We start from the raw sequence: 27,266 nt of genomic DNA, 5'->3' as shown, positions 1-27,266 counted from the left end.
TTTAGTCATACAATTTTGTTTTACGAGACCATACATTGCAAATGACATTGAAAAAATAAAAGTTTTGACAGAACATAAATGCCTTAGGAAGCAATAAAAGTCAAAACTTTTGAATCGATGAGAAAACGAGGAACGAAAATAATTACATTCTTCGCATAACAAATGCCACACTTAAAACTATGCAATATTTGCACATGCGCATATAACAATGAAATAACTAAAGTGATGTCACATATATTATGGAATTTCGGTTCAAGGTAAGGCTAATGCTATTCGATTTTACTTTTTTAAAACCTTGATTTATTGAAACATTATCAATAGCTGGCTCTCACTCGTGAGCTTTTATAAAGACTTTTTTACGAAAGTACAGTTGTGCATGCATAAACTTGCCATCTTTATGGAATGGGTTAAAGAATGGAAAGATATCTCTATGAGTCGAAAAATTTGCAGTGTGCATTCTTTTAGTAGAACCCTTTTTTCCTTCGTATACTATCTGAACTTGCAATCCCTTTTGTTCCTTTGTAAGCAAGCATATGTTCTTTTGTAAGCAAGCAACGTCAAGAATGTCAATACACTGAATGAATAACTCGCAAAGTAAATAACAAATATAAAGAAGTATTACCTGATGTCCAAAGTCTCTTTCACCAAATTTTTTCGCCGATGAAAAATGATTGATAGTAAAAGTTCAACGCCATGCAAAGCAAGACTAACAACTTGCAATGAGTGAAAGCTAGCTATTTGCTTGCAAGCACGAAGCCCTATTTTTTTTATTAAAAGAAACAGAATATTCCAATTTCAAAATAATGCCTATTTTCTCTGGTTGAAGTCTTAATTCTAACAATAGAATTGTGACTGTATTTTATAAAAGTATTCTAAACGTGAGAAATATATTTTACTTACGCACCACAAAACCCTTGATCATTTTCATTCATTTACTCCCAGGTCGGTTGTAGGATATGGTTGGATTTCATTGTCCAACATGAGTTCTCATAATTATGAAGTATCATCAAAACATTAGCCATCACATTGTTTATTTTTCGAGACATCCCATATGGAGTCATCAGTCTACTACTATTTTGAACGTTAACTATGGTTCACTAACGTCGTCTGTCTTTCCAGGAAACGACTCGCAATCATGGTCCAATATAAAGGTTTTCATTAACATAGCGTTTTAACAATTAAATTGAACACAATATTCGAATGAATAAGAACCTGGTTGAAGTCTTCACTGGTTAGCTAGTGTTTTGTTTTTCTAAAAAATTTTGGATGGAAAAATAACTATTGTATTGAAGAGATTCAAAACACTAGTTTGAACACACTTCAACATGTGACTCTTGAGAATATTTGTCTCACCACTTACAAAATGGGAACAGAAAAATTTTTTGCTTCTAACGGGAAATTTTTTAATGCAATACCACGCTGAAATGTAAATCCTTGAAAAAACTTTTTAACAAAGTATTTTTATGTTCGTACTTTTCGTCTTATTTCAACTTCTCAATTAATGTATTACTTCATTTTTGTGAAAAACAAACGTAAAATTGTGACGCTCATTACGCATATTGACGCCTAAATAGCTTATTAATGGCATAACAATGAGGAGAACTTTAACGATTAGTTTTCTTAAGGGAAAACCATGAACTAACCTTTGAGTAGATGAAGAATATTCTTACAGCCGTGGTCATTTAATTGTTGTTATAAAAGGGTACCACTTCAATACCCCAGCTAAATCACTCCCCAAATAATGCTTACTTCTATGAATATCAGTTGACCACCTTTCGATGGGAGGATATAACAACGGGGTGCATCATCATTATATGCACAAATAACTGACATGTCAACAAAGTATCCAACAAATAAATATTCTTGGCCATAAATCCCCCATGACACACGAGTAGTAAAAAACTAGTAAGAGTGATTGCATTGTAAATAAGGATAATGCTAAGTTGAAGTTCAGGGCGGATCTAGGATTTTTCAAACGTCAGTCTTAAATTGGCAAACACCTGAGGCGTAGGGGTCCGGGGCATCGTCCCTGGAAAATGTTGAAGCCTAGGGTCCCAGAAATGCGATTTCCAGCGTTTTGGAATAGCTCTACAACAAATTTTCAAAGTGAATGAAATCGCAGTTTTCATTTTTCATACAAAATATTGAGGACAAACACGCTAAGACCGTTTCGCCCAATGTCAGGGCTCTTCAGCATGCCTAGGAAACACATAGTGCAAAGCAATAATGTGATTCTGGACATGGACAGTCTTTGTTTTAGCAACAACGGCGCATTACAGTCTTTTTACAAAGACTTACCAGTTTTGCATTCTTGGTCTGAACATCTGACTTTTTAACGAGCTCAGCAAAGGGTATGTTGCGTGTCTGTGATATGTTGATAAAATTGGCAGCCTGAGAAACAACAGATAAAATGTTATTAATTTCAACGTTAGAAAGAGTGTCACAGACAGAAAAATTTAGTCGTTGACTGTAACAGTGAGTGTAAAGAGCTTTAGGATTAGTTCTTAACATGTGCGCCGCTAAACCATTTATATGCCCAGAAACAGCTCCTACACCATCATAACCTTGTCCCCTGCAATCCATAATGGGTAAAGCACATTTCTCTAGAGTTTCTAAGACAAGCTTTGAAAGCTGTTGACCACTCAACCCCCATTTGCAATGTAGGAAACACATGAACTCTTCTTTAACATTCATTGAAGGGACAACAAAACGTAGAACAATAGAAAATTCCTCTTTGTGAGAAGAATTAGCAGCTTCATCTGCAATGATAGAATAATATTTATTCTTTTTATCTCGTTCATAATATCTTTGGATATTACCTGACCAATACTATCGATGATTTTATTTTAGCTGGTCTTGGAAATATTACTTTTATTCTTGCCACATTTGTCCCCCCTACAGCATCATTCCAATGACGAAAAGGTTAACGAAATAGCTTGCTTATTCTCGAGCATTTACTGGGAATTAATGTCCATAAAGAACACATGATAAGCAATAAGCACCATTTTTTTTGGTGAAAAACACAGCCAGGTAAAATTTTCGAGCCATTCATATTTAAAAGACCTTTCTTTTATTGTTCTCACTCAAAGGAGGAAAAGTGTAATTTTCATCTGGTTTAAAAACATTTTTAATAAGCAAACAAATATCAGACATTTTCAAACCTTTAGCTCTTTTGTAGTAGGTAGCTATATCAAAATTGTGACTAAAGTTAGGCTTTACCTGTAAATCTTCAATGATTTGTTCAGAAATCCTAGTACAAGAAACCTCACTTGTAATGATTTCTGGTTTTTCCATTTTTGAAAAGAACTTACAGATATTCCCAGACTTTTTTTTGCTTTTGTTTTTTTTGATGGCACTGGGCATGTTTGACCAGAAAATGTCCTTTTAGTTTTGCTAGGAAAAAGCTAGAGAAACAAAATGATTAGGTTGGAAACATTGATCTGGTTTAACTACCCTTTATAACAAAACAAAAGATGAATTGCATCGGCCGATTCTTTAACTATTCTTCTTGGACAAACAAGAGAGTTGAATATTGTTTTAGGCCTGCTCTCTCACAATCTGGGTAGTAAGTAAAAATTTTGTCTCCAACACAGAAGAAAGAGCTAAAATGCATAGAAACGATGACCACTTTTGGTCGTGACAATTCACAAAGGCCTCCTTTTTGACAAGATCAACACCTATAAAACCAAAATCTAGACAGTCTTGAGATACTGTCAAAGGTAAAATATTCTTTGAGGTGTTGTTGAATTCTTTGTGCTGTTCAACAATCGAGGAAAATAAAGGATGTTGGCACTAAAAAGTAGCATTCAAAAACAGCTCAAGTGATGTTAACTGCCTCAAAATATGCAATAAACTGTTATCACCTGCCAAAAGCAATGACAGTTGCCAGATACTTCTGATCTATAATGGATAAAAAAGCCGTGTTCCTATAAACGAAAAAAGTCGCTAAAAAGTCGTGTTCTATAAAAGTCGTGTTCCTCCAACAAAATTTGCTTAACTGGCCAGGAAATATCTATCATAGCCACGTAGTTACATGTAGAAGATAATTCAAAGTTCAAATATAAATTCACTATTCGCTGAATATATGCCAGTATTTATAATAAAATTAAAAGTTCAAGCCGTAGATCTTTAGTATACACTGCACAAAATGAAATCTGCTTCATTAAAATTTATACAGCAGTCAATAGACATAAACCACTACTATTTCAAAGTCATTCCTACTACTTCGTCAGTAAAATGGCAAGTTACTCAACAGCATTTTTTATACAACATTAAATAAAGACAACATGGTATAAACAACAAATGAGTTTTAATAGGTAGAAAGTTTATTCAATGACGTAATAAATTTTATTTTGATTGGCTCAAAATCAACAGTAATCACTTATTGTCGATTTCAGTTAAAGGACAATGGCAATGAAATTTTTTCATACGTTTGTCATAGATAGCTATGGAATACTTAATTTCGTGTTTTCGTTTCTCTTTGAGTTTTGCTGTTGAGAAAATTTGACATAAAGTTGAATCCTTATCCGCCATTTTGGAAAAAAACGTTATGCTAAATTATGCCGGAATAGATTACTGACGTCATTGGCTGGTATCAACTGAATGACACAATATAAAATAATAGTATAATAATAATATACAGCACATTTGTTCACTGGAATTTTAAAACAAAAACAATAGTCGGCGGTTGATAAGATTAACAAAAGTTATGTAGTTTATCACGTTTATATACTTTCCAATTTGTGATGCACACGAACGGCCGCAAACGCTGAAGGGTACGAGACAAGAGGGCAGAGCGTTGCTTCCTTCGGCCCTCTTCTCCGTTGATGGCGGCTGCTCTACCGGCTTCGAAGTTCCGAACGCCTTGGGAGCATAGATGCCTCCACTGCAGTCTACCTCCCGCGAACTCCTCCCAGGTGTTTGGGGCTATGTTGCAGCTCTTGATGTTGGCTTTAAGGGTGTCTTTGTATCTCTTCAGCGGTCTTCCTTGGACACGGCTCCCGTCTTGTAGTTGACCATAAAGCAGCATCTTTGGGATTCTGCTGTCATCCATCCTTACGACATGGCCTGTCCATCGGAGTTGAGCTTTGATGATCAAGCTCTCAATCCTGGGAGTCCACATCTTTCAAGGACTTCAAGGTTGGACACTTTGTCCTGCCACTTGATGCGGTGGATTTTTCTCAGGCAGCGCTGGTGGAACTGCTCCAGCTGTTGTATGTGCCCGCGATAAGTGGACCAGGTTTCACAGCAGTACAGCAGAACACTCAGGATATTTAGTCGTTATAAGACGTAGAAACGTTTATTTTAGCAGATCTTACAACTAGGCTTTGGCGACATACCAAGTGTAAGCCCAGACAGCAATAAGCGTGTTTTGTACACTGAACATTTCGTGCAATAGAAATATTTCATTTTCCCATATTACAAACCTGTGACCAACAAAGAGTTATACGTTTAATTTATTATTTATATACATAAGACTCTGCGAGATTATGTAGTTTTATATAGGTGATAAGCTATAAGCCGTTATGTTTTGTTCATGACTGTAGAGTTGCGTTTATTCGTAATGTTTTACGTGCGTGTTTGCGTGCACAATGTACAAGTACACTTTTCTATTAACTTTACAACTTATGAATGAATACAAGTTTTGGGTGGATCACTCATGCATTTTGCTTTTGCGCAATTCGTGACAATCCTTCGACAATGATATGGCATCGCAATTGCAGATCATAACAAAGAACATCAAAGAGCGTCTGTCTAAGACTTTAAATTTACGGTCTTTCGTGATAATATGCGTATTTAAAATGTGTATAAACTCCGTCAGATGACGCGAAGCGTTTTCTACGGTGGCCCGTATCTGCAATTCACAAATTAATTTGTCAATGTACAAACATTCCCTTAAATTCAAAAACAATATATTTGATACAAAAATAATGTGCTGAATGCAAAATGATTTTGTTTGCGATGCAAAACACGAACAATGCAAAACAAATTTGATCGCAATGCAAAACAAATTTGATCGCAATGCAAAAACAAATTTGATCGCAATGCAAAAACAAATTTGATCGCAATGCAAAAACAAAGTTACCGCAACCCAGAATTTTGCACTGTACTGTGGGCGGCAATATGTCGAATATTTAATAGAGTGGGACAGTGTATATTAGATTTCTTTCGAAAATATCTGCGTTGGTTTGTAATGTTTTGCTGAATTTCACCAGGAATGTATTGTCCATTTTGCGGTCAAAATATTCAGGTCACATTCCAATATTGCCCATTTTGCGGAAATCACTTACAAGGCTTTCGAAACGCGGAGGAACAAATCCCTGGAGGAGACGATACGTGTGACGAACTAATCGCGCATTATTTCAGAGAAGGCTTTGCATACGAGAAGATTATGCAATTCCTTGGCAAGTTTCACGGCATTAACATCTCCTTACGAACACTTAAATTCAAGCTAAGATCTCTTGGTCTTCGTCGAAGGAACAAGGAGTATGATTTAAGTCTAATTCGACAACGAATACAGCACGAGCTTGATGGACCAGGTTCTTCAGCTGGTTATCGCTCTGTGTGGCATACCTTGCAACGGAAGGTTACCAAGTGCCCAGGGAAACGATCAGGGTTTTTGTTAATGAGTTGGATCCTGATGGCGTGAGGGAAAGGCAGGGCAAAACCCTTAGGCGAAGAACTTACCACAACCCAGGTCCCAATTATGCTTGGCATGTTGATGGCTATGACAAACTTAAGCCATATGGCTTCCCAGTGCATGGATGCATAGATGGATATGGCCGAAAAGTTTTATGGCTTAAAGTATGCAAAACAAATAACAATCCTGCTGTTACAAGTCAACACTTCCTGGATGCTGTTAAGAAGTATGGTGGATGCCCCACATTGTTGAGAACAGACAATGGGACTGAAAATGTCATAATGGCAGCAATGCAAACTTATTTTAGAACTAGTGGGGATGATGAGATGGCAGGTATCAATGCTCATCGGTATGGTTCCTCTCAGTCAAACCAGCGGATTGAATCTTGGTGGGCATTTCTATGAAAAAATCGCTCGAACTGGTGGATGAATTTTTTTAAAGATATGATTGAGACAGGGCATTTAAATACATCAAGTGATCTAGACAAGGAATGTTTGTGGTATTGCTTTGCCAATTTATTACAAGAAGATCTAACAAGCGTCAAGCGTAATTGGAACTCCCACTACATCCGTAAGTCAAGGTTTGACACAGTTGCTGGAAGACCAGATGAACTTTACTTTCTCCCTGAATGCAATGGTGCACAAAATTATGCAAAGCAAGTGACTGATGCTCAATTTCAAGATATGTCTCAATATTGTCATGAGTATATGGAAGAAAATGTTATTCAAGAATATTATTGCACCATTGGAAATGAACTTGGTATGTCTCAACCAACACATTGGAGAAGAGCATTGGAAATGTACCATATCTTACGTGGAATTGCCCAAAGCTGAATTTAAATTTTTTGAAAAAAAATTTTTGAATTTAAATTTTTTTTTTTTTTTTTTTTTGGCACACCATTTGTAAATAATGTCTGTAACATAACTCTGCAAAAGTTTAACTAAATCCCCAAAACAAGGGACACATTGTTATTCTTCCTCACAATTTACTAAATATTCCTCCATTCATTAAAGCTGTCAGCAAGCAATGGGCCAGGCTACAATCTAGTGTCTTCTTGTTCACATACAAATGCAATGAGTTGGAACAGGTCTGAGCTGATGGTATCATCTTGCCATCATCATGAACAAATGTGATTGTTGGTTTAGGTACAAAGCCAATAGTAGGTACGTTGGTTGCACCAGTTGCAAATAGAAGAATATGCTTAGGAGTTGCTTCAGAAGCAAAGCGCTCCTCTTCTTCTGTCAACTCGATTCCTTCATCATGTAAGTTTCCCAGCAAACTTCCATCTATTAAATAGTAATATGTAATACATATCATATGACACAGAAATATACAGAAAAGACACTTATTAAATCTGCCATTGCAAAAGCAGATGCTTCGATCTGGGACAGATCACATTGTCACTCACCTTCCATGGACTTGATGAAGGCGATAAATTTAGCCATTATTATTTCTTGTGGTTCTCTAAGATGGTGACCAATTGGAGAAAAATTAGGTTTCATGATTTTTATCAGCTTGCTGCCATCCATCTTTTCCTCTGGATTGTACTGGAATAAATAGTTTGCCATTCCTTTATTAGCACGGACCAGTTGCAAAACCTTTGAATAGGAAAGGCATTTTACTTATAGTATATAGAAATCAATAATTAATACTATTGCAATATTCAGTGCTAATATCTGCTGTGTATATTATTCAATGTATTAACCAATAATACATGACTAGCATTAGTTTCTCTGTTTTGCTTTGTTTTACATAATACCCCAAAGTGCTACTACTATAACACTATTATGGAGGCAGGCAAATAAAATAAAATTAAACTAAACTTTGAATTAAATATACGACACCACATACATCATAATAATTGAGGCCTTCAATGAGCTGATCAAGCATTGGTTTGCATTTTGTGATGATGAAGTATTTGGTGACCTCCTCAATGAACATCAGCTTATCTTTAATTAGGAGGGTTTGGGACAATCCATCAATGTCATATCTCCACTCACTCTCAGCCAAAAAAGAATCAACACCCCCTTGATCCTTTGCAGCTTTCAGCTATAGTAATAATGAAAACAATTGTTGCCAAAATTGTTTAAAAAAAAATTAAGTTTCAAAGAATTTAAGTGTCAATAAAATTGGCAAATTGGTTTCTGCCATGTGATGTCGAACATTTGATACCTTTAAAAGAGAATCTCTAATGTTCTTGTCAGGTAGCTCATCTATATCTGTGTACAGCTGCCAAACCCTGCCTCAATATATTGGCAAACAGATTTGCTAAATATTCGTGGCAATTCTCCACCTTGCACAACAAGTGTAGCCAACATGTGTCCAACAGCCAAAAATGTTCCTTGATTCAAGGCTCCAACATTGCAGCAAATTACACAACCTGTTGGCATGCCTACAGAAAATTTATATTTAGCCAATAAAAATAAAGTGGCACACTCTACAACCAGGCTACAGACTGAAATGAAATCAAAACTTGAAATTTAGTACACAACATTTCCAAGTCAAGAACTTTAATTCATAACTTACTACACATTATTCCACTGTCTCGTGCAATAGCTCCAAGAAGTAGATGGAAGAATTCTCTTCTTGGGCCACTTTGATCTACGGCATCTTCCTCCTCTTCAAATGTAGCAAATGATACTTTCAAAATGCCAGAGGAACTAAGGAAGCCTTTCCTTCTAAAATATGGTAGCGCAGTTCGCCATATGCTTAATCGGCTAACAACAATGTTTCGAGGGTCTCCTTGAATTTTGTTTGCTGCATGCTCTTTAACTGCATTCAAGAAACCATCACTTGTGAGAATTTCAAGGTCAGTGATAGCATCACCAACTGCATCTTCCACATCGACATGCATAGACAAGCTATTACGTATGGCCTGTTGCACAGCAGCATTCTCATCAACTCCAACTGGTCTAATAACAAAGATTTCATAGATTTAATACAACCAACAGTGATTGCTTTATACACAATAAAGTAGTAAAACTTAGTCATATTACATGTTACACTTACAAAAGTCCGTCAAAGCATAGGATGTTGCAACAGCTTCCCCAGACCCATTTCCACTGGATTCTGGAGATACTGCCAAATTTCCATTACAATTTTCAGGCACTTCTTCTTGTAATTCACTATTGAGGTCCAAATCGTCGTTTTCGGTAAGTAGATCAGTGATGAGTACATCATTCGCTCACTTTCTGTTTTGGTGCTACAGGGCAAAGGTACAAACTTATTCTTGAGTACGCTTTCCCAAGTTCTTCTTTGTACTTGCCCATCACGAATTCTTCGTCCCCACCAGGAATTGTTCGTGCCAATTGACCATCTGGGTAAACAAGTACGTAACCTCTATCAGGGCAAAATGTTCTATCATAGTTAGCCCATTCGGTCAAAGATCTTTTAACAACTTGATCATACACCATGTCCGGTGTCACCTTCACAGGAAATGTTTTACCAAAAACCCGTCTTGGCGTATATGAATCATCGTGGTCGTATTCCATTAAACCTACTGTTATAAAACATCAGTATTTTTCGTGATGTTGCAGAGCGTGACTTTTTCCTCTTGGGCTCAAAATGCGACCGTCGTTCAGCCTCCTTGTTCTTCATGAAAGTAGACAAACTTGTACAAGATGAAGACGTGTTCGACGAAGTGGGGGAGTTCCCAGTCGAGTGAGTCACACAAGGTGATTTAACAGAGCTGCTTGAAGGCTCAGAGGTTCCATTGGATTTTTTCTTTCCGCAATTCGGGCAAAAGAAAAACGACGTCTCCATTCCATGTCCACAAAAGCAGCAAAACATTACAAACCAACGCAGATATTTTCGAAACAAATCTAATATACACTGTCCCACTCTATTAAATATTCGACATATTGCCGCCCACAGTACAGTGCAAAATTCTGGGTTGCGGTAACTTTGTTTTTGCATTGCGATCAAATTTGTTTTTGCATTGCGATCAAATTTGTTTTTGCATTGCTATCAAATTTGTTTTGCATTGCGATCAAATTTGTTTTGCATTGTTCGTGTTTTGCATCGCAAACAAAATCATTTTGCATTCAGCACATTATTTTGTATCAAATATATTGTTTTGAATTTAAGGGAATGTTTGTGCATTGACAAATTAATTTGTGAATTGCAGATAAGGGCCACCGTAGTTTTCAAAGTTTCAAGCAGGAAATGGTCTTCGATGTTTATTCCTAAAATTTGAAAAATCCACCTAGAACATCTTTGATATGCGACTAATCGATACAGCTTGTGTATTCTCGCCAGCTCCTCATCAGACAGGGGCCAGTTTTTCTAGATACCGACACACGTCTATCTCTAACACACTTTCTGACAGCATATTGTCCCTAAATTCTTGGTGTGTTGTCAAGCAATCTCCTTGAGTTTCTGTTTGGCCTAGCAAAGCCTCATACTCATCGTATTCAAGTGCTTTTCGTGGCAACAAAACACTCGATTGCCTTTTGGCAAAGTACAATGTCCACACTTACACCAACTAAGAGTATGAAGGCGCCAAGCATTTGCTTTCTCAAATTCAGCATGTATTTCATCCTCCGACGAGGACAAGTCGCTCTGCTCACTCTCCTGTTCGGAACCGCTTTCTTCACTTGTTTCGGCCTTCATTTCAGGTTCATATTGAAGGGGCAGAACTTAGCCCGGTTGATTTTCGTGTATGTCATCCATTACAGCAAAAAACCCCGTAAAATATGCTTTAAATGTGTTGTAACGCAGTCAATCACAAAGTATATTGTATTGTTGTTTTGACTGCCTACCGGCCAAGACGTCACTACCGCTCGAGATAATTTTATCAAAATTTTATCCAAGATCGCGAAATTTATAAACTTTTGCTGCAAATATCTCAGCAATAAAATATTTTTGGAAAAAAATTTTGCTATTTTAGTTTTTAGACATTACAAAGGTTCAAAATATGCCATAAAATTTTCGTTGCCAATGTCCTTTAAGTTTTCAAATGGCGGTTGCCAAGCTACTTTCTAATATTGCCAATTACATTTCCAAATATGGAATGTTCGTTATGAACTTGTCAACTTAAGTTCACAAGTTTTGTACTTGAGTACTGAAGTTGTGAACTAAGTTGCGAAGTACTAGCAAACGCGAAAGTTCTTTGTACCCTGTAGACATTTGGCAATGAATCCGTTCAGTAAGCAAGGAAATCAAGCAATTCTAATCCGTTTGACGGCCCTCTAAGAGTGCCACATGTAATAAATTTACAGTAAATGTGGCACTAGAAGTGTATCGTTGATTTCAAATGCAGGAGTACCCTGCATACTGTGCCCTCGACGTCTGTTGCCACTCGTACCAACTACAGACGACTCATCAAAGAAATGAATTCGGCTGCAATCAATCAATCAAATAATTGCTATCCATAACGCCCGGCCGTTCTGTCTCTCGAGTAATTTGACCTATTATCTTGTAAGTGTAACCAAGATCTTTATTCAAAGTTCTACTAATGGATGACCTGCTAGGTATGTTTGCTGTAAGGCAAACTTTGTTATTTTCTAGTTGTTGCTGAATCGCTTTTGCGTAAATAGATGGTTTATTAATTTTTAGATATTCAGTGTATGCAATAATGTCATTTGTACGCGTGGTTCGAACATCAAGTTTGCTCTGGCGAGGTGCAATAGAGCCAGTGTTTATCCATAGATCTATTATATTTGATATAGTCTTATACGGTAGGTTTAATTGTTTCGAAATGTTTGTCAAACGCTCGTTATTTAACCACATTTCAAGTATTTCATTTCTTACTTCTATTGGTAAAGGTTTTCCTTGCTTACTGAACGGATCATTGTCAACTGTCTACAGGGTACATGGACCTTTCGCGTTTGCTAGTACTTCGCAACTTTAGTTCACAACTTCAGTACTCAAGTACAAAACTTGTGAACTTAAGTTGACAAGCTCATAACGAACGTTCCATATTTGGAAATGTAATTGGCAACATTAGAAAATAACTTGGCAACCGCCATTTGAAAAGTTAACTGAAATCGACACTAAGGAACGATAAATAACTCTTTATAAACAAAAGAGATAGTTTCTACTAACACAATTGATGTTCCTATCTGAAACAAGCAAATGGATTATGCAAATTAACAGTAATATGATGCGATAAGTCGAAGTTCATGCTACGATCGTGGTTTTTGCAAGCATCTACTTTTATTCTTCAAGAATTGCTACCCTCACGTCAATGCTAAACCGACCATTTAAAATTTGTATTTTAAAATCACCTTCTTATCGTCAAAGTATATAATATAGATAAAAATAAGATTTGGCGGCTCTCAATTTTCACCAAAACTTTTCCATTTGTTTAAAGCTCGTTGACTGGTCCAGTGGAGAAGTGCAAAAAGATAAAACACCTCATGCAAATGGCTGAAGACTTTCTTCGAAGCTTAAGCTACAATTCAGTTTAAATAACTGCAGTGCAATTCCCATGATGAATGCATAATTTAGTTTTATTCTTGTCTTACTAATGTCGAAGGACTTCATTTGTTATTTTAGTCCCAACGTGTGATTGCAGACCACCTCTATGTGTTGAGTAACTATATTTTTTATAAAACACCTAGCTAAAATGAAATCATGAGAAAATTTGAAAATTTAGATTCCCTGGACGGCTCGAAACGACCGACGGCTCGATTCATGCTGTTGCTTGTTTCTATAACATTTCTTTATTTTACTTTACGAAAGTATTTACAATAAAAAGTTATGCTTTGTTTATTTCCCAATCCTACTAGTTCGAATATCTTGAAATGCTTAGCTTTAACTTTCGTATTAGCGAGAGCGTACCAGCGACCGATAAGATTTCCGTTTTAAAACAACAGTAACAGGAAAATGACCCCTATAGTTTATGTAAATAACATGAGCATTAAGCAAGCTTAATAACTTAACTTCCTTGACTATCATAGCGTCGCCATAAAATCTTTCAAAACCATTTCGAAATCTATATGACAACAAAACTACAAATTTCCTCACAGAAAACATACAAATGTTTACAGAAGAGCAGGAGAAGCTCCATTCGTTATTATGTTTTATCTGACAATCACCGAAACATGACCAAAACATTTAGCATCTTATCATTCCATAGTAGATAGTAGCGTATGCTCTATTGCTAATTTCATAAACTCGCAAAAGTTGTTGATCTAAAACTTGAATTTTATTTCGGAAATGTCCGCATCATTCGTGGCCGCAAGAAGATTGATAATTAAGGGTATAAATTTCAAAGGAAACTAATAAGGCAAATCATGCATACATGAATATTAGCCATTCCCAGTGATTGATCTTCCTCTAGCCGTGAGATTCTCGCGTTTTTACATGATTTACGAATATTCCATGCAGCTAAAGACATTATATTGGTATTAATAAATAAACCATTGAAAATGAAAAAGCATGATGTTACTTTATCTTTATCAATCAATAAAACTAAACTGAAGTTGCACAAAGCAACGCCTGTGTTCAAGATTCTTCAAATTTGTTAGCATTGGAAATACAAACAAATACAATGTGGAATCTCTTTCGAACACAATTTCCATATGTAGTTGGAGTTTGAGTGTGACAAAATGTAGCAACTTTCATCGATTGGTCCAAATCCAAACTTTAAAAAGATAGCAATTTCTTATACATACGTAGCATACGTAATAACATACGCAATGACATAACATATTTTTCCTACATTTTTCCTATATTTTTCACGTCAATAACATGCGTAATTGCAAAAATGCTACAGAAATCACTTCGTTTAAGGTAGTTGTTCGTCGTGTCAGAGTTATATGTTGCAATAATTGGTGAAGAATAAGTAAAATGCTGTGCACTTTATTAAATTTAAAATTCTTACGAAATAGGAACCTGCTGTGTCTTGATACCAACAGCATCACCTTCAAAAACTTGCACAGACATTAGAACAAATTTTAGTGAACAATCTCCTCACTCTATTCGTCAGAGGTGCATGTAAGAGCAATGATATTTATAAATTTTTGCAATTAATGAATGAAAACGATTTCTTCAGTAGAAAATTTTTTATTAAGGAAAATAACCAAATACGCGAGCTCAACACAAACAACCACTTTGATTTATTATCAATGTCGTTAAAACTACATCTGTGTATAGGTCATAGCTATAGCCTATAGCTTTATGTTTTCTGTCAGTTTATTCTCGATTGTTTGTAGCTGGCCAACCGTGCCATTTTGAATGCTATTTTAAAATATTCCACTTCAAATGAAACTATTTAGAATATGCCATATATCAATAGCTACATGTAATCACAAATCATGTTGTTGCATGGGTAAGATTTGGCAAATTTACCTAGCCTAATCGATTCAACTATGTTCGACAAAAAGCCAGGTGCCAAAGCTCTTAATGATCACAAAAGTTAAAGTGATCTTACAGTGACCAATAGTAACATGACATTTGAGTCTGTTAACCTTTCAAAAATTGGGGCTGGTGTGATTATTTAACACTCAACATCTACAATGAACTATTTATGTTTACACTGTACATAAAGACTCTTTGCATTGCACATATACAAAATAAAAACTGGTTTAGTTTAATTACGATATCAAGGCTAGAGAGACATTCGATCATTTCCTACAGTGGCATTACACTCAACAAATTAGACAAGGACTTATTATACACTAAACACTTGATGGTTTCTTTACCATAGGCCCTGCTTTGTCACTATGAACACGGCATTTTGTAACAATATGAGTGAAATGACCACTAAGATTTTAGATTACCTTCAGTTGAAAATAACCATATTAAACTACAATGATCATTTTGAAAATGCACGCCACATGTACAAAAATCCAAGTAAAAATACAATAAATTTCACACGATGAATTGCTTGTTTGTGTAGATGAAATAATACCAATATCAACTAAAAGCCTATAAATGCAAAGTAAATGTGAATTAGGTTCAACAGAAACATTGAATACCGTACAAAGCAAGAGTAATGAAATTTATACACTTTTTAAGGACTTTCAAGAACATATATTTTGAAAAAGCAAGTGTAAATGTGTAAGACCTTAAATTGCATGCAAAAGCCGGCGCACACATTCTTCAACACATTACAAACTTAACAACAAAGAACTCTTTTAATGAATATAGAACAAATGATGCATCATGAATTTCACTTTAATAAATCCCTCCAATTATCAATCTTCCGACGGTCAATTATCATGCCGATATTTTTCCTAAACGGAATTTGACTTTTAGATAAAAAATGTTTGCAACTTTATCACACTAAATAACAAGAGAGCATTCGTGACCATCAACGATGTGAAAAATGAAAAGCTACTCTCTAGGTATGTGGGATAGAATGCTGCATTTTCAGTCATGTTTCCGTGGTAGTTAAATAATAACATACATAACGAACAAAGTGTTCGAAGCGCTTATGAAAAGATTTGTACATGTTCTGTGAGAGGATTTAATGTTTTCTTGTCGTAGAGATTTCTAAGTGATTTTGAAAGTTTTTGGTAGCGACTGTTTGTTTTTTAGGGCAATTTAATTAATTAGGCTTTCATAGATAACATTGATTATGAATGATGAGTTCGCCAAGCTTGTTTCGAACCGTTTTTAAGAGTTTTTGTGCCAACATTTTGATAGTAAACGTAAGTAAAGTAACTTGTTTTAATTGATGTTCAGCAGGGTCACTTCTGCTCTTACCGTTGTTTTGAAACGGAAATCGTTTATTTTGCCTTTGTGCTCTCTGTTTTACAACAGTTAACATGAACAATTTTCAGCAACCTGTATTTTTACGTAATTGCAACAATTTTACGGAAATTACTCCGTTAAAGGTAATGGTTGGTTGTATTAGTGTATGATGAAATATTTATTAGTGAACATGAGTACGATATTCACTTGAATAAATTAAAATTCTTTAAATAAGAAGAGCCCGGTGGGGCTTTTCATTGCGATTGTTCGTTTATATTTAGGAGGGACTTGTAGAGGGCGTATATTTAGGGAGTGTCTGAAATGGGAAAATGACTAACAACCATTCAATCAATAACTCATCGTTAATATCACAGAACTGCATCTTTATATATGATTTACATTACTCAGTCAGTCTAAACTGGATGGTTCGTAGCCAGCGCCCTCGGCCAGTTCAAATCATGCCATTTAAAAAAATTAATTTCTAATGAATTCAACTATTCAAATTATGCTATTGCACATTTTTATGCGACTAGTTTATTTTATCGTATTATATTAGGTTGTGTGCTTTTTGCAAATATTTTAAAAGATATAATCAATCATAGTGACCCAAAGAAGCGAATATTTACCTTCTGCTTGACAGTTTGATTATAAATATTTCACAAAATGAAGACTAAAGCGTAGTCCAGTGCCCTCTGCAATCTTGGGATTTTTAGGACAAAATATAGCCCGTGACTTTTACCAGCGACACGCAGTTATTAGTCAGGTTCTATTTCAACTTTTCCTATTTCATCAAATGATTTTATTCCCCATTACCCGATTAAATTCTTTAAAATGGAAATTACCTTTGAAGGTATTTCGCAACAAGCCAGAGGGTGAAGCTGAGGAATTTTGACTAAAGGGCGTAATTTTATTCAGTTTGCATGCGGTTCAGCTGGCTATCTTCCAACCAATTTCAATACCGATATATGTTAAAACTGCAAGTCAACAAAATCTTTCACAGTTGGAGTAAGAATCATTCTATCAGGAAATCAAAATCCTTTAGGTATTGTAGAAAATTTATCTTCGCTGAACTATTTATGTTTATACTGTACATAAAGACTCTTTAGCTACATTGCATAAAAACAAAAAGGTTTATTTTAAGATAACAAGACTATAGGGACACTAGATCATTTCTTACAACGGAATTTCAATCAACTTTTCCTATTTCTACAAATGATTTTATTCCTCATTACCCGATTAAGTTCTGTAAAATATTAATTATCTTTGAAGGCATTGCGCAACAAACCAGGGGGTGATGCTGAGGAATTTCGACTGGTGGGCGTAATTTTATTTAATCTGTGGAAAAGATAGTCTGATAGTCAAAAACTAAAATAGTTACAAAAAGAGCCACTCTATCAGGGAATCAAAGTCCATTAGGTATTGTGGCGAATTTAGGGCCTACTTTGGTAAATGGTGACATGCAGTTTAAAACACCAACATTTAAAATATGCATTAAAAACCAAATTTTACTCCACGGAAGAGCGTGTATAAACTATTGTAATTTTTGTATTATAATAAGCACAGAACCTAAAAGCGAGCAAAACAATTTTCGTTTCAAAATAACAGTAGAAACAAAAATATCTCCAATAGCTTTTGTAAAATAACTGAGCATCACGCAAGCCTAATTATTTAACTTGCCCTGACGATCAAACAGTTGCCATGAATATCTTTCAAAATCACTTCCACATCTATATAACAAGGAAACACTAAATCCCCTTACAAAAACGCGAAGATTTCGTTCAATATTTTCGTGATTATTCCGCAATCAGCGAAATGTGACTAAAACACTTCACATCTTATCGCTCTGTACTACATTGTAACTTTTCATTTTTTATATGGTGGATAATCGGGAATGCTCTTTTGTCAAATAAAGTAGCAAATGTTGTGATTGAAAACTTCAATTTTCTTTAAAAAATATTGATATGATTGATGGCCGTAGGAAGATTAAAATAGGAAGATTCGTGTTCAAAATGTATGTTATAATCCGCATAAAACAATGAATTTCAAAAGTAATGAAAACAGCATATCCTGCATATATGAATATCATATGCCAATCATCAATCTCTCGCGATCCAGCGATTTTTTTAGTTTTACAGCCGGTGTAATAAAAGACATTATACAGGTTATTAACAAGTAAAACAATTAGGCAAAGTAAAGATTGAAGCAAGATGTTACTTAACATTGAAGTGCTAAATCAACATTAAAATCAACTGCTTTTGAATAAAACCATCGCATGTGTTCAGGCATTCTTGGTATTTTTTGTTATGAAATTCAAACAAATACAGGGTGTATGATCTGACCAATGGTAATGAAATCACTCCATGTAAGGTAATGGTTGGTGGTCAATTTTTGGTGTTGCAATAATTGTGGAACAATAAATATGCTATGCATTTTACTAATTTTAAGCTTCTTGCGAAATATGAGCCTGCTGTGTTTTAACGTTCATGTTGGGGGAGGGACTTATGCACTCATAAAAGCATTTGCAACGACACAAACAGCCTCACTTTAAAAGACTTGCAGAGATATCGGGACAGATTTCTGACGAGAACAATCTTCTCACTCCAGCCAACAGAGAGTGATAAATGTACATATTATATTTATAAATATTGCAATAAACGAATGAAAATAATTGCTTAAGGAACAATGAATATGATGTAGGAAAATGACTAAAAACCATTCAAAATAAGCAATCGGTAATTTATCGTGGATATCACAAAACTATATCTTTATGTCATTTATGTTACTCTGTCAATCTAAACTTAATGGTTCGTAGCCTGTTCACACTGCTATTTAATATCAGGTTACTTCAAAAACAATTTCTAATAAATTATTTAAATATTCAATTTATGTTGTTGAAGCCATTTCTAAATTTATTTTATTATAATAGGTTATGCTTTTTACAATACTTTTTAAAAGATATAATTAAACATACTGACCGAAAAGAGCGAATGTTCACCTTGTGCTTAGCAGTTTAAAATATTTAATATTTCACACAATCAAGACTAAAGCCTAACCCAGTACACTTCTAACATCTTAGGATTTTTAAAAAACTTTCACGCAACCTAACGTGATTTGAACATCCGATGGTTCCTGTGACACGCTATTATTAGACTGCTCTGATTCGTTCTACTTCATTAAATGAATCTCATCCTCATTATCCGATTAAGTTCGATTTAATGTAAATAATTAAACCACTAACATTCGAATTTCGTATTAACAGTAAAATGTTACTCAACGCATCCGAAAGTCAGGATGTGCGCGTTTCTTTTTAACTATTGTTTATTAAAGAGAACGGAACCTAGAAGCTAAAACGATTTCATTTCAAAACACCAATTGTTGATGTATTGATAAATTAGTACATTCAAGGATAAACATTGTTATGGTTAATACTTAGGGACATAAGAGAACATTAAATGAATTTCAAGTGATCAAAACGTATATTGATGCCACCAAGTTATATTGTTCCTTATCTAAAGCAAACTTTCTTTCTTCAATAAACGTAACTATTTCATTAACAGCTAACACCAGTACAAGCAAAAATATCTCTTAAAGTTTTAAGCAAATACATGAGTATCGTGCAAGCCTATCAGCTCAATTATTTATCCTGCCTTAACGATCAAAGAGTCGCATAAAAACTGCCGAAATCACTTCAAATTCTCTACGACAAGAAACACAAAATCCATCACCGAACGTAAACAAAACTTTTCAGAAGTGCAGTCAACATTTCGTTTGTCATCTACCGTAAATGCTCGATTCAGCGCCGCGGTGCTCACCTAATTTCATTTTTCTGAGTGCGGCGCTTATCCGGGAGCGGCGCTTAAGTGGGCGCCTAGCCCTATTTAAATAATTTTCTACTAAAGGCTCACACCAAATATTTTTATTGCCCTCCAAAAATGATAATTAGACAAAATCTATTTACTTCATACAATAAATCAAAATCAAAATCAAAAATTATTTAATATTAATACATCTTGCAGTTTTTACAACTGAATTACATGTATTATACACAATTATTACTTATAGTTACCATAATACAGTTATTTACATTCATTAAGATTAATAATAGTAAAACTTAAATGAAGTTAAATTAAAGATGTATTACATAAGCAGATTGAATGTACAACCTATGGGCAGCGTACAATTTAAAAGATATGTTCGTTTGAGAAATTCGGAATAAAAGAGTTTTTAAAACAATTTGTGCAATATTTAGTTGCATTAAATGTTTTATTTGTCTTTAGCTGATTATAAATGCTATAAGTTCTTTGAGATAATAAATTGTAAAGTTTGTGATTCTTATCCTTCACTATATCATGTTTGTAAATGTAGATCGTCCAGATTGGTATAGTCCTGAGAAGGACTGTTTTGTTGTTGACTGACGTTTCGACAACCTTAGCGGTAGTCATCTTCAGAGTCAAATGAGGAGTAAACGTCAAGTTAGCTGTATTTGTTATTGGTTCTTACGTCATTGTATTATGTACAGGAAATGTGTATTGCCATTGTGAATTAGTGTTAAGTGAAATGTTTTTAGTTGATCGTTTGTTTGATCACACTAATTCACAATGACAATACAGAATTGACCACACATTACAACTAAAACATCACACCCAAATCACTCATCACAACTAAAAACATTTCACTTCACACTACTTCACAATAACAATACATTTCCTGTACACATAATACAATGATGTAAGAACAAGATAACAAATACGGCTAACCTGACGTTTACTCCTCATTTGACTCTAAAGATGACTACCGCTAAGATTGTCAAAACGTCAGTCAACAAAACAAAACAGTCCTTCTCAGGACAATACCAACCTGGACGATCTACATTTACGAACATGTAACGATACTCCCGAGTTCAAACCATTTACTTCACTATATCATTAAAGAATCTCCTACTGAGAGATTTACGTCTGTCAAATAGGATCGGAATCAGGGCGGATTCATAAACGTCGGAGGCTCTCCGCACCTCAGGAGGGGTCCGAGGCATCCTCCCTAGGAAATTTTGAATTTCAGAGCCTTGGAAATGCCATTTTCAGCGTTGTAGAGGAATACAAAATGTATTTTGTGGGCATCGTTTTGCGTAGATACAAAACATTTTGCTTACGTTTTTCAAAAAACTGAAGTGAATAATACTTGAATGCTTTGCCAAATAGGCTCATTATCTTGCCAAAATATGGCTAAATAGCATGTCTAGGAACATAAAATTTAATTTACAATAATGCTATTCCAAAAGATATTGTTTTGAAAATTTCTACCAAGTTGTCAGGTATAGACCACCCTAGAGACCCCATTCAAACCTCTATATAATAAGTTAAGTTAGAAGCTTGGTACTAAAGAGACAGTTCATAGATGTAGAAAGCTCAGACTTCAAACCAGGCAAGTTTATTGTAACCCTTTACCCATCTCCACATACAGGGCAGCAAATTCACCTTTTGAGAAAAACTCAAATTTTTCTGCCAAAGATTAAGAAAAATTATCAGAGTGAAAATTTGCTATTAAGGACAGCTTTATGTCATTAATGTTTATTAGGCATCTCACTAGACTGTTATCTTCTGTAAGTAAATGCAAGGTGTGCTATATAGCAATCATCAGTAGCATTGTATTTGCCAATACAAACAGAATGCAACCAACATGCCTTCCATCATATAGTTACATGAGTGTTAAAATTGGTTCATGTGTTATGCTTACTTGTTATGATAAATTTCCAATAAATATATGATCAAAGCTAGTTTAAATGTAAGTCTGAAATGATTTAGTTTAGAAATTATAATGACCATCAGAAAAATTACCTAGTGATCATGAAAAATACTTTGCTGTTTTACCAAATTTTGAGGTTTATCTGCATGTATAGGAACATATTTTTACTTTATAGAAAATGCTTTTCATACATAAATAGCCCATTGGAATTTATGGCAAACAATCTTGTATGAGCTGTAGATCAACACACCTTGACATCTCTACATGAGATGTTCAGTTAGAAAAGGGGACAATATGTGACAAGGGACAACATTTCATGTATGTGAAATAATTAGTTTAATACCATTCCAGTCAAATCATCTAAATAAAAAGCTTCGTGGATCAGAAAAGACTCAAAATCACAGGTTATAGCAAACAGCTTCTCATGTAATCAATGTTAGTTTTCTCATATCTTAAACAATGTGTAGTATAACAGTCTAATGATTGAATGATAAATGATCATAAAGTGAAAAGCCCCAAACATTTGTTTATGATAAATTAAATAATAGTATGGCACCCTATGGCTATAGATTTTTTGTCCATTGAAATATATTTGCAGGAATGTAGGATGTACCCACACCTTTACACACTCGCATAAATTGACTTTGATATTTTACATTTATGCATACACTTCAGTTGTCCGTTACTTATGACTTTGGATGTAAATTTCTGCTGAGAAAACTCAAAACAATGTTGGCTTGCTTTTGAGCATCATTTACTGAAATGTCGCTTGCGAGATCGTCTTTGCCAAGCATTTACAATTCATCCATAAATTTTTCACCTTCTTGAAAAAATTCACAGTTTGGATACCATCATTCATGTCAATGTATCAATTTGTATAAGATTTCCATAAATTCCATCTGAGTGTAGTTTAGTTTTTATCATGCTTTAGAAAATTACTATGAAACGATCAAACATTCAATTTAGACAGTGAGCTTGAATACGTTGCTATCAATCAAAATCGGTCAAACCAATCATAGTAAGACAAAATTTAAACGAACCAATTACACGATAGCAATTAGACTCTCTTATCGCTCCAGCCACCCCACTTATCGGTCGAGATTATTCCAGATCATCCACTGATCTGGCTATTCACCAATTGAATGGCTTAAATAAGCGCTATTGAACTCCATTATCGGTCGAACCAGTCGAGCCACCCCACTTATCAGTAAGCCAATTAATATAATTCTAGATATGTTTTTATCTACGGATCTGTTTACTAAGGTGGTGTTTGTGTATGTTTTCATACATAAAAGAGAATTTTGACGATGAAATCCAAACGATTACAGAACGAAAATTTAATGACCAAAAAAAATTGTAATGATTAAATTTGATAAATAATTTTTGAACTATAAACATAAGTCACGTGAGTGATTTGACATACCCTAGATCCGCCCCCGGTCGGAATATCAGCTGCTGTTAAGGCATCTTTATAATGTGCTCAGGAAATATGATGCCCATGGCTCTCTTTTGTAAACGCTCTAAATCATCAGATAGATATTTTGGTAGAGCAGAGTGAAATACTTGGCAAGAGTACTCAAGAATTGATCTTATTTTAGCGCAGTAAAAACAAACAAGGTCTTTTTTATCTACATCAGCCCGTTTCAACTGCTTAATGAAATATAGACGTTTTGCTGCCTTTTTAGTGATAACATTTATGTGGTCGTTCCATTTCAAATCATTTCTTTTGTGAGTCCCAAAATTTCAACATTTTGATATCTACATGTTTGTAAATGTAGATCGTCTAGGTTGGTATAGCCCTGAGAAGGACTGTTTTGTTGTTGATTGACGTGTAGTCGTCTTCAGAGTCAAAAGTAACGATATTCCCTGGTTCAAACCATTTACTTTATTTTGAACTCTTTATAAAGGTTGATCATCGATTAAGATTTCATCAAACGTTGCAGTAGTTTTTCTGAAACATATGAAAATTTCTTTACATTTCTTTGGATTAAGGGTGAGTTTATTTTTGATTGATCACTTAGCAATGTGGCTGATTTCTTGTTGTAGATAAGTTTTTCGATCATATGAAATTAGTTCTGAAGTAGTGGTGTCATCTGCAAATTTCCACATTATTGATTCTGTTTTTCCATATATTTCTACGTCATTGATCATGGCTAAAAATAGCCATGGTCCTAGACATGTTCCTTGAGGCTCTCCTGCAGGGACGTTTTTCCAATCGGACACACACTGATTGAGTTTTACTCTTTGTTTCCTGTCTCTAAAAAAATCAATCAGCCAGTTAAAGGTTCAAGGTTTGATCCTAAGACTTAAAAGCTTGGCAATTAGAAGATTATGACCTATCATATCAAACGCTTTTATAAAGTCTAGGAAAACAGCTCGAGCTGCGACGGCTTTTCCGTCAGTCATTTGTAGCCAATGATGAATCATCGATATGAGAGCATGGGTAGTTGATGATTTAGGGATAAAACCATATTAATGCTTATCAATGCATCTTAACATGATTGGTTTTATATCTTTTTCAATAACAAATTCTTCTGCAATTTTGGATAGAGCAGAAGTAAGTGATATCGGTCTCAAATCTTGTGTAAAAACTTTAATAATTGATGCCTTGGGCAGTGTGACGACATCGGCAATTTTCAACATCCTAGGAACTTGAAAATTTCGGAAACACACATTTAAAATTGATGTGATTGGTAACGTGAGAATATCTGCATAGTCTTTCAGTATCCAATTAAGTAGACCATCACGAGCGCTGGCCTTTGAGCGACTAATTTTTCTTAACTTTTCAACAACCTCGATTTCGTCGACTTTGATTGACTGGTCGTTCTCATCCATAGACACTTATGCCTCAGGAGATAGCGGAAAATATTATTGCATCACATTTATAAAGGATTCGTTGATTTTATCACATAAAATTTTTTCATTGTTATCTAAATTTGTAGATAACATGTCTTAAAGTTTTTTTTGGTTGAATTTATAGTTTCTACACAGTTGTTTGACCTCTTGCCACCACTTATTAGGTTTTAAATTTCTAAAGTTTTCAACTTTAGACTTATAATATACTTTTCGAATGCTTTTCTATTCTTTGTTAACCATGTTTCAAAGAACTTTAAATAAGGCAGCGTTTCCGGACGCAAATGCTTTTTGGCGTTTAGAGATCAGTGTCTTTAGATGTCTAGTCATCCATGGACGATCATACTTATAAACCTTGAGGGAACGTTGGGGCATTATTTTATATAGTCCGTAGTTAACGATATCTGTCATTATTTCGATATTTTGGTCACATGTATATTCGTTGGATAGCATATGGGACCATGGGACAGCAATTGAAAATCTGCCAATACTAGCCTTTTTACTTTGTCGTTATACTATTCACTGAGATTGGCAAGAAACGGTACGTTCTTTTGGTTTGACTTTAATTGTCACATGATCCGAGAGACCAAATGGTGACGCACTAGTTGGTAGGTTACAATACTTATTTAGGTTTGAAAAAATCTGATCAAGAGTATTTGGTCCTCGGGTTGGGAAACTGACCATTGGCTTTAGCTGGAATAATTTTACAGTGCGCTTCAATTTTAGTTTATTGAAATCACCGGCAATAATAATTGCACTTTTGGGGGAAGATGACTCGAAACTTTCCAATGTATTTTGTATGTGTTAAATCATACGATCATTATCTTCTCCCGGGGGATGATAGACTACACCGACTATAATTTGATGAGACCCTCTAAGTAAACGGCGAGGGCGAAGCATGGCCCACTATTCTTCTTCACTTTGCATATCTGAAAGCTGGCGGCAGAATATTGATGACTTTACGTATAAGCAGACAACTCCGTGCAACTTTTGAGCTCGATCCCTTCTTAGCAGTTGATAATTAGAAATGCTAATTGCTTTGTTTGGAATTGGTTCCTTTAACAAAGTCTCTGTAAACATAACAACATCAGTGTCTGACATCAATATGGTATTCGCAATCTCGTCAGTTTTAGGAGCAATTGACGTTGTATTAGACAGTAATAAGGAAGGTACAAATTCATGTTTGTGAGCATTTCGTAGAACAGAAAAGTCGGAAGATCTTTTGATGTATATCAAGTTTAGTGGGTTTATTACAGCGTTTTGACCTTCAAGTTCTTGTGGACATAGTTCAGCCATCCTCCACTTTTGGCTCCAAATAGTATAAAAATAAAGGTTCAAGGAAAAAAAGGACGACAATTTACTTTATTTGATATTCTGTTGCCAATAATGGTGTTCATTCTCTAGGTTTTATAGACTTCACGAGGTTCATAGTTATTGTTTCTTTGTCTGTTATCTTTATATTTTCTGAGCGTAGGATATCTTATGGTATTGGGCTGACTTAGATGGGTATTGCTATTGCTTCAAAAGCTAATTTATTTTCTTGGTGCACAACATATTGTTCTTTTGTTTCATAAGATTCCTCATTTACTCTTTTATTAATCTTATAGAGCTGGTGTTTATTTCGTTGGCCTTTTTGGTAATGTAATAGCTGTAAATGGAAAGCCTTAATTTTAAAAGCGGTTGAACTAGTCTTTTCCACAACAGTTTTATTTGGTAGGCTATCGCAGTACAAACAAAACAGTTCTCATTTCCTCAGTTGGCTCGGTTTGTGATAGACATCCTAACCACGCACGAGATTTATTTCTCATTGGCTAGACGCACGGGTGGGTTTTATGTTGGAATCAATCTTATGGGGTCATTAGCGAAAGTTTGCAGTTTCTCCTTTGTTTGTATGCTGTATTTGATGAAAATCAATGTTTATCATAGAAGTAATATTTGGGAAGGGAGTTGACTGATTATGCATAACACATTGATTCGGAGTACTTTCCTCAATATGGGCGCTGGAAGGTTGGCCAATCTCATCATTGCTTATTGCTACACCATTTACCGATTCCAAGTTTGTTTCATACCTTAATTTAAACTCAGCCAAATGGACAATCGTTTTCTTAAAGGAAATAACCTCCAACTGTAGCCATTCAGATTTTTTTTCGTCAGCAAGATCCTGCGATTAGTCTCCTTCAGATACATATTATTAGAGTTGCATGCCTCGTTTACATTTGCTAAGCTCTGTAATATCCACCGATTGCGTAATAGTATTTAATTTCAATTCTTCTATGTCATTCTGAGTGTTCTCGCACGAGTAATTTTAAATGTACTTGTACATTTGAATATTTTAGCTGTCAGTTGATTTGTTTGAATTATCAGTAATGAGATTTTCAGCCGGACGAGG

General features: G+C 35.0%; 2 protein-coding genes across 2 annotated transcripts; both read right to left on the bottom strand.

Annotated features, from left to right (window-relative positions):
* Nucleotides 1-7,507: 7,507 nt before the first annotated feature.
* Nucleotides 7,508-8,852, bottom strand: LOC124435015 (G2/M phase-specific E3 ubiquitin-protein ligase-like). The gene is made up of 4 exons (XM_046984963.1): nucleotides 8,813-8,852; nucleotides 8,492-8,689; nucleotides 8,049-8,238; nucleotides 7,508-7,926 (listed from the first exon to the last, which is right to left on the bottom strand). Exons 2-4 carry the CDS (start codon nucleotides 8,579-8,581, stop codon nucleotides 7,619-7,621), a joined length of 588 nt encoding a protein of 195 aa, XP_046840919.1. The 5' UTR covers nucleotides 8,582-8,689; nucleotides 8,813-8,852; the 3' UTR covers nucleotides 7,508-7,618.
* A 1-nt stretch (nucleotide 8,853) lies between these two features.
* Nucleotides 8,854-11,251, bottom strand: LOC124434257. The gene is made up of 5 exons (XM_046984138.1): nucleotides 11,119-11,251; nucleotides 9,864-10,136; nucleotides 9,650-9,718; nucleotides 9,167-9,547; nucleotides 8,854-9,032 (listed from the first exon to the last, which is right to left on the bottom strand). Exons 1-5 carry the CDS (start codon nucleotides 11,249-11,251, stop codon nucleotides 8,854-8,856), a joined length of 1,035 nt encoding a protein of 344 aa, XP_046840094.1.
* Nucleotides 11,252-27,266: the final 16,015 nt, after the last annotated feature.

This window comes from Xenia sp. Carnegie-2017, unplaced genomic scaffold, assembly GCF_021976095.1.
Source record: "Xenia sp. Carnegie-2017 unplaced genomic scaffold, XeniaSp_v1 HiC_scaffold_14, whole genome shotgun sequence".
NCBI lineage: Eukaryota > Metazoa > Cnidaria > Anthozoa > Malacalcyonacea > Xeniidae > Xenia > Xenia sp. Carnegie-2017.
This window is presented reverse-complemented; position numbering and strand designations above follow the sequence as displayed.

Bases quoted from the DNA above. Each gene is read 5' to 3' on its own strand.
- LOC124435015 (XM_046984963.1), bottom strand. From the start codon at position 8,581: ATGTTCATTGAGGAGGTCACCAAATACTTCATCATCACAAAATGCAAA. The intron at 8,239-8,491 runs GTATGTGGTGTC...TCCTATTCAAAG, and splicing joins AAGGCCTCAATTATTATGAT to GTTTTGCAACTGGTCCGTGC. The intron at 7,927-8,048 runs GTGAGTGACAAT...ACTATTTAATAG, and splicing joins CTTCATCAAGTCCATGGAAG to ATGGAAGTTTGCTGGGAAAC.
- LOC124434257 (XM_046984138.1), bottom strand. From the start codon at position 11,251: ATGAAGGCCGAAACAAGTGAAGAAAGCGGTTCCGAACAGGAGAGTGAG. The intron at 10,137-11,118 runs GTAAGTGTGGAC...TTATAACAGTAG, and splicing joins CCTTCATACTCTTAGTTGGT to GTTTAATGGAATACGACCAC. The intron at 9,033-9,166 runs GTAAGTTATGAA...AATTTTCTGTAG, and splicing joins AGACAGTGGAATAATGTGTA to GCATGCCAACAGGTTGTGTA.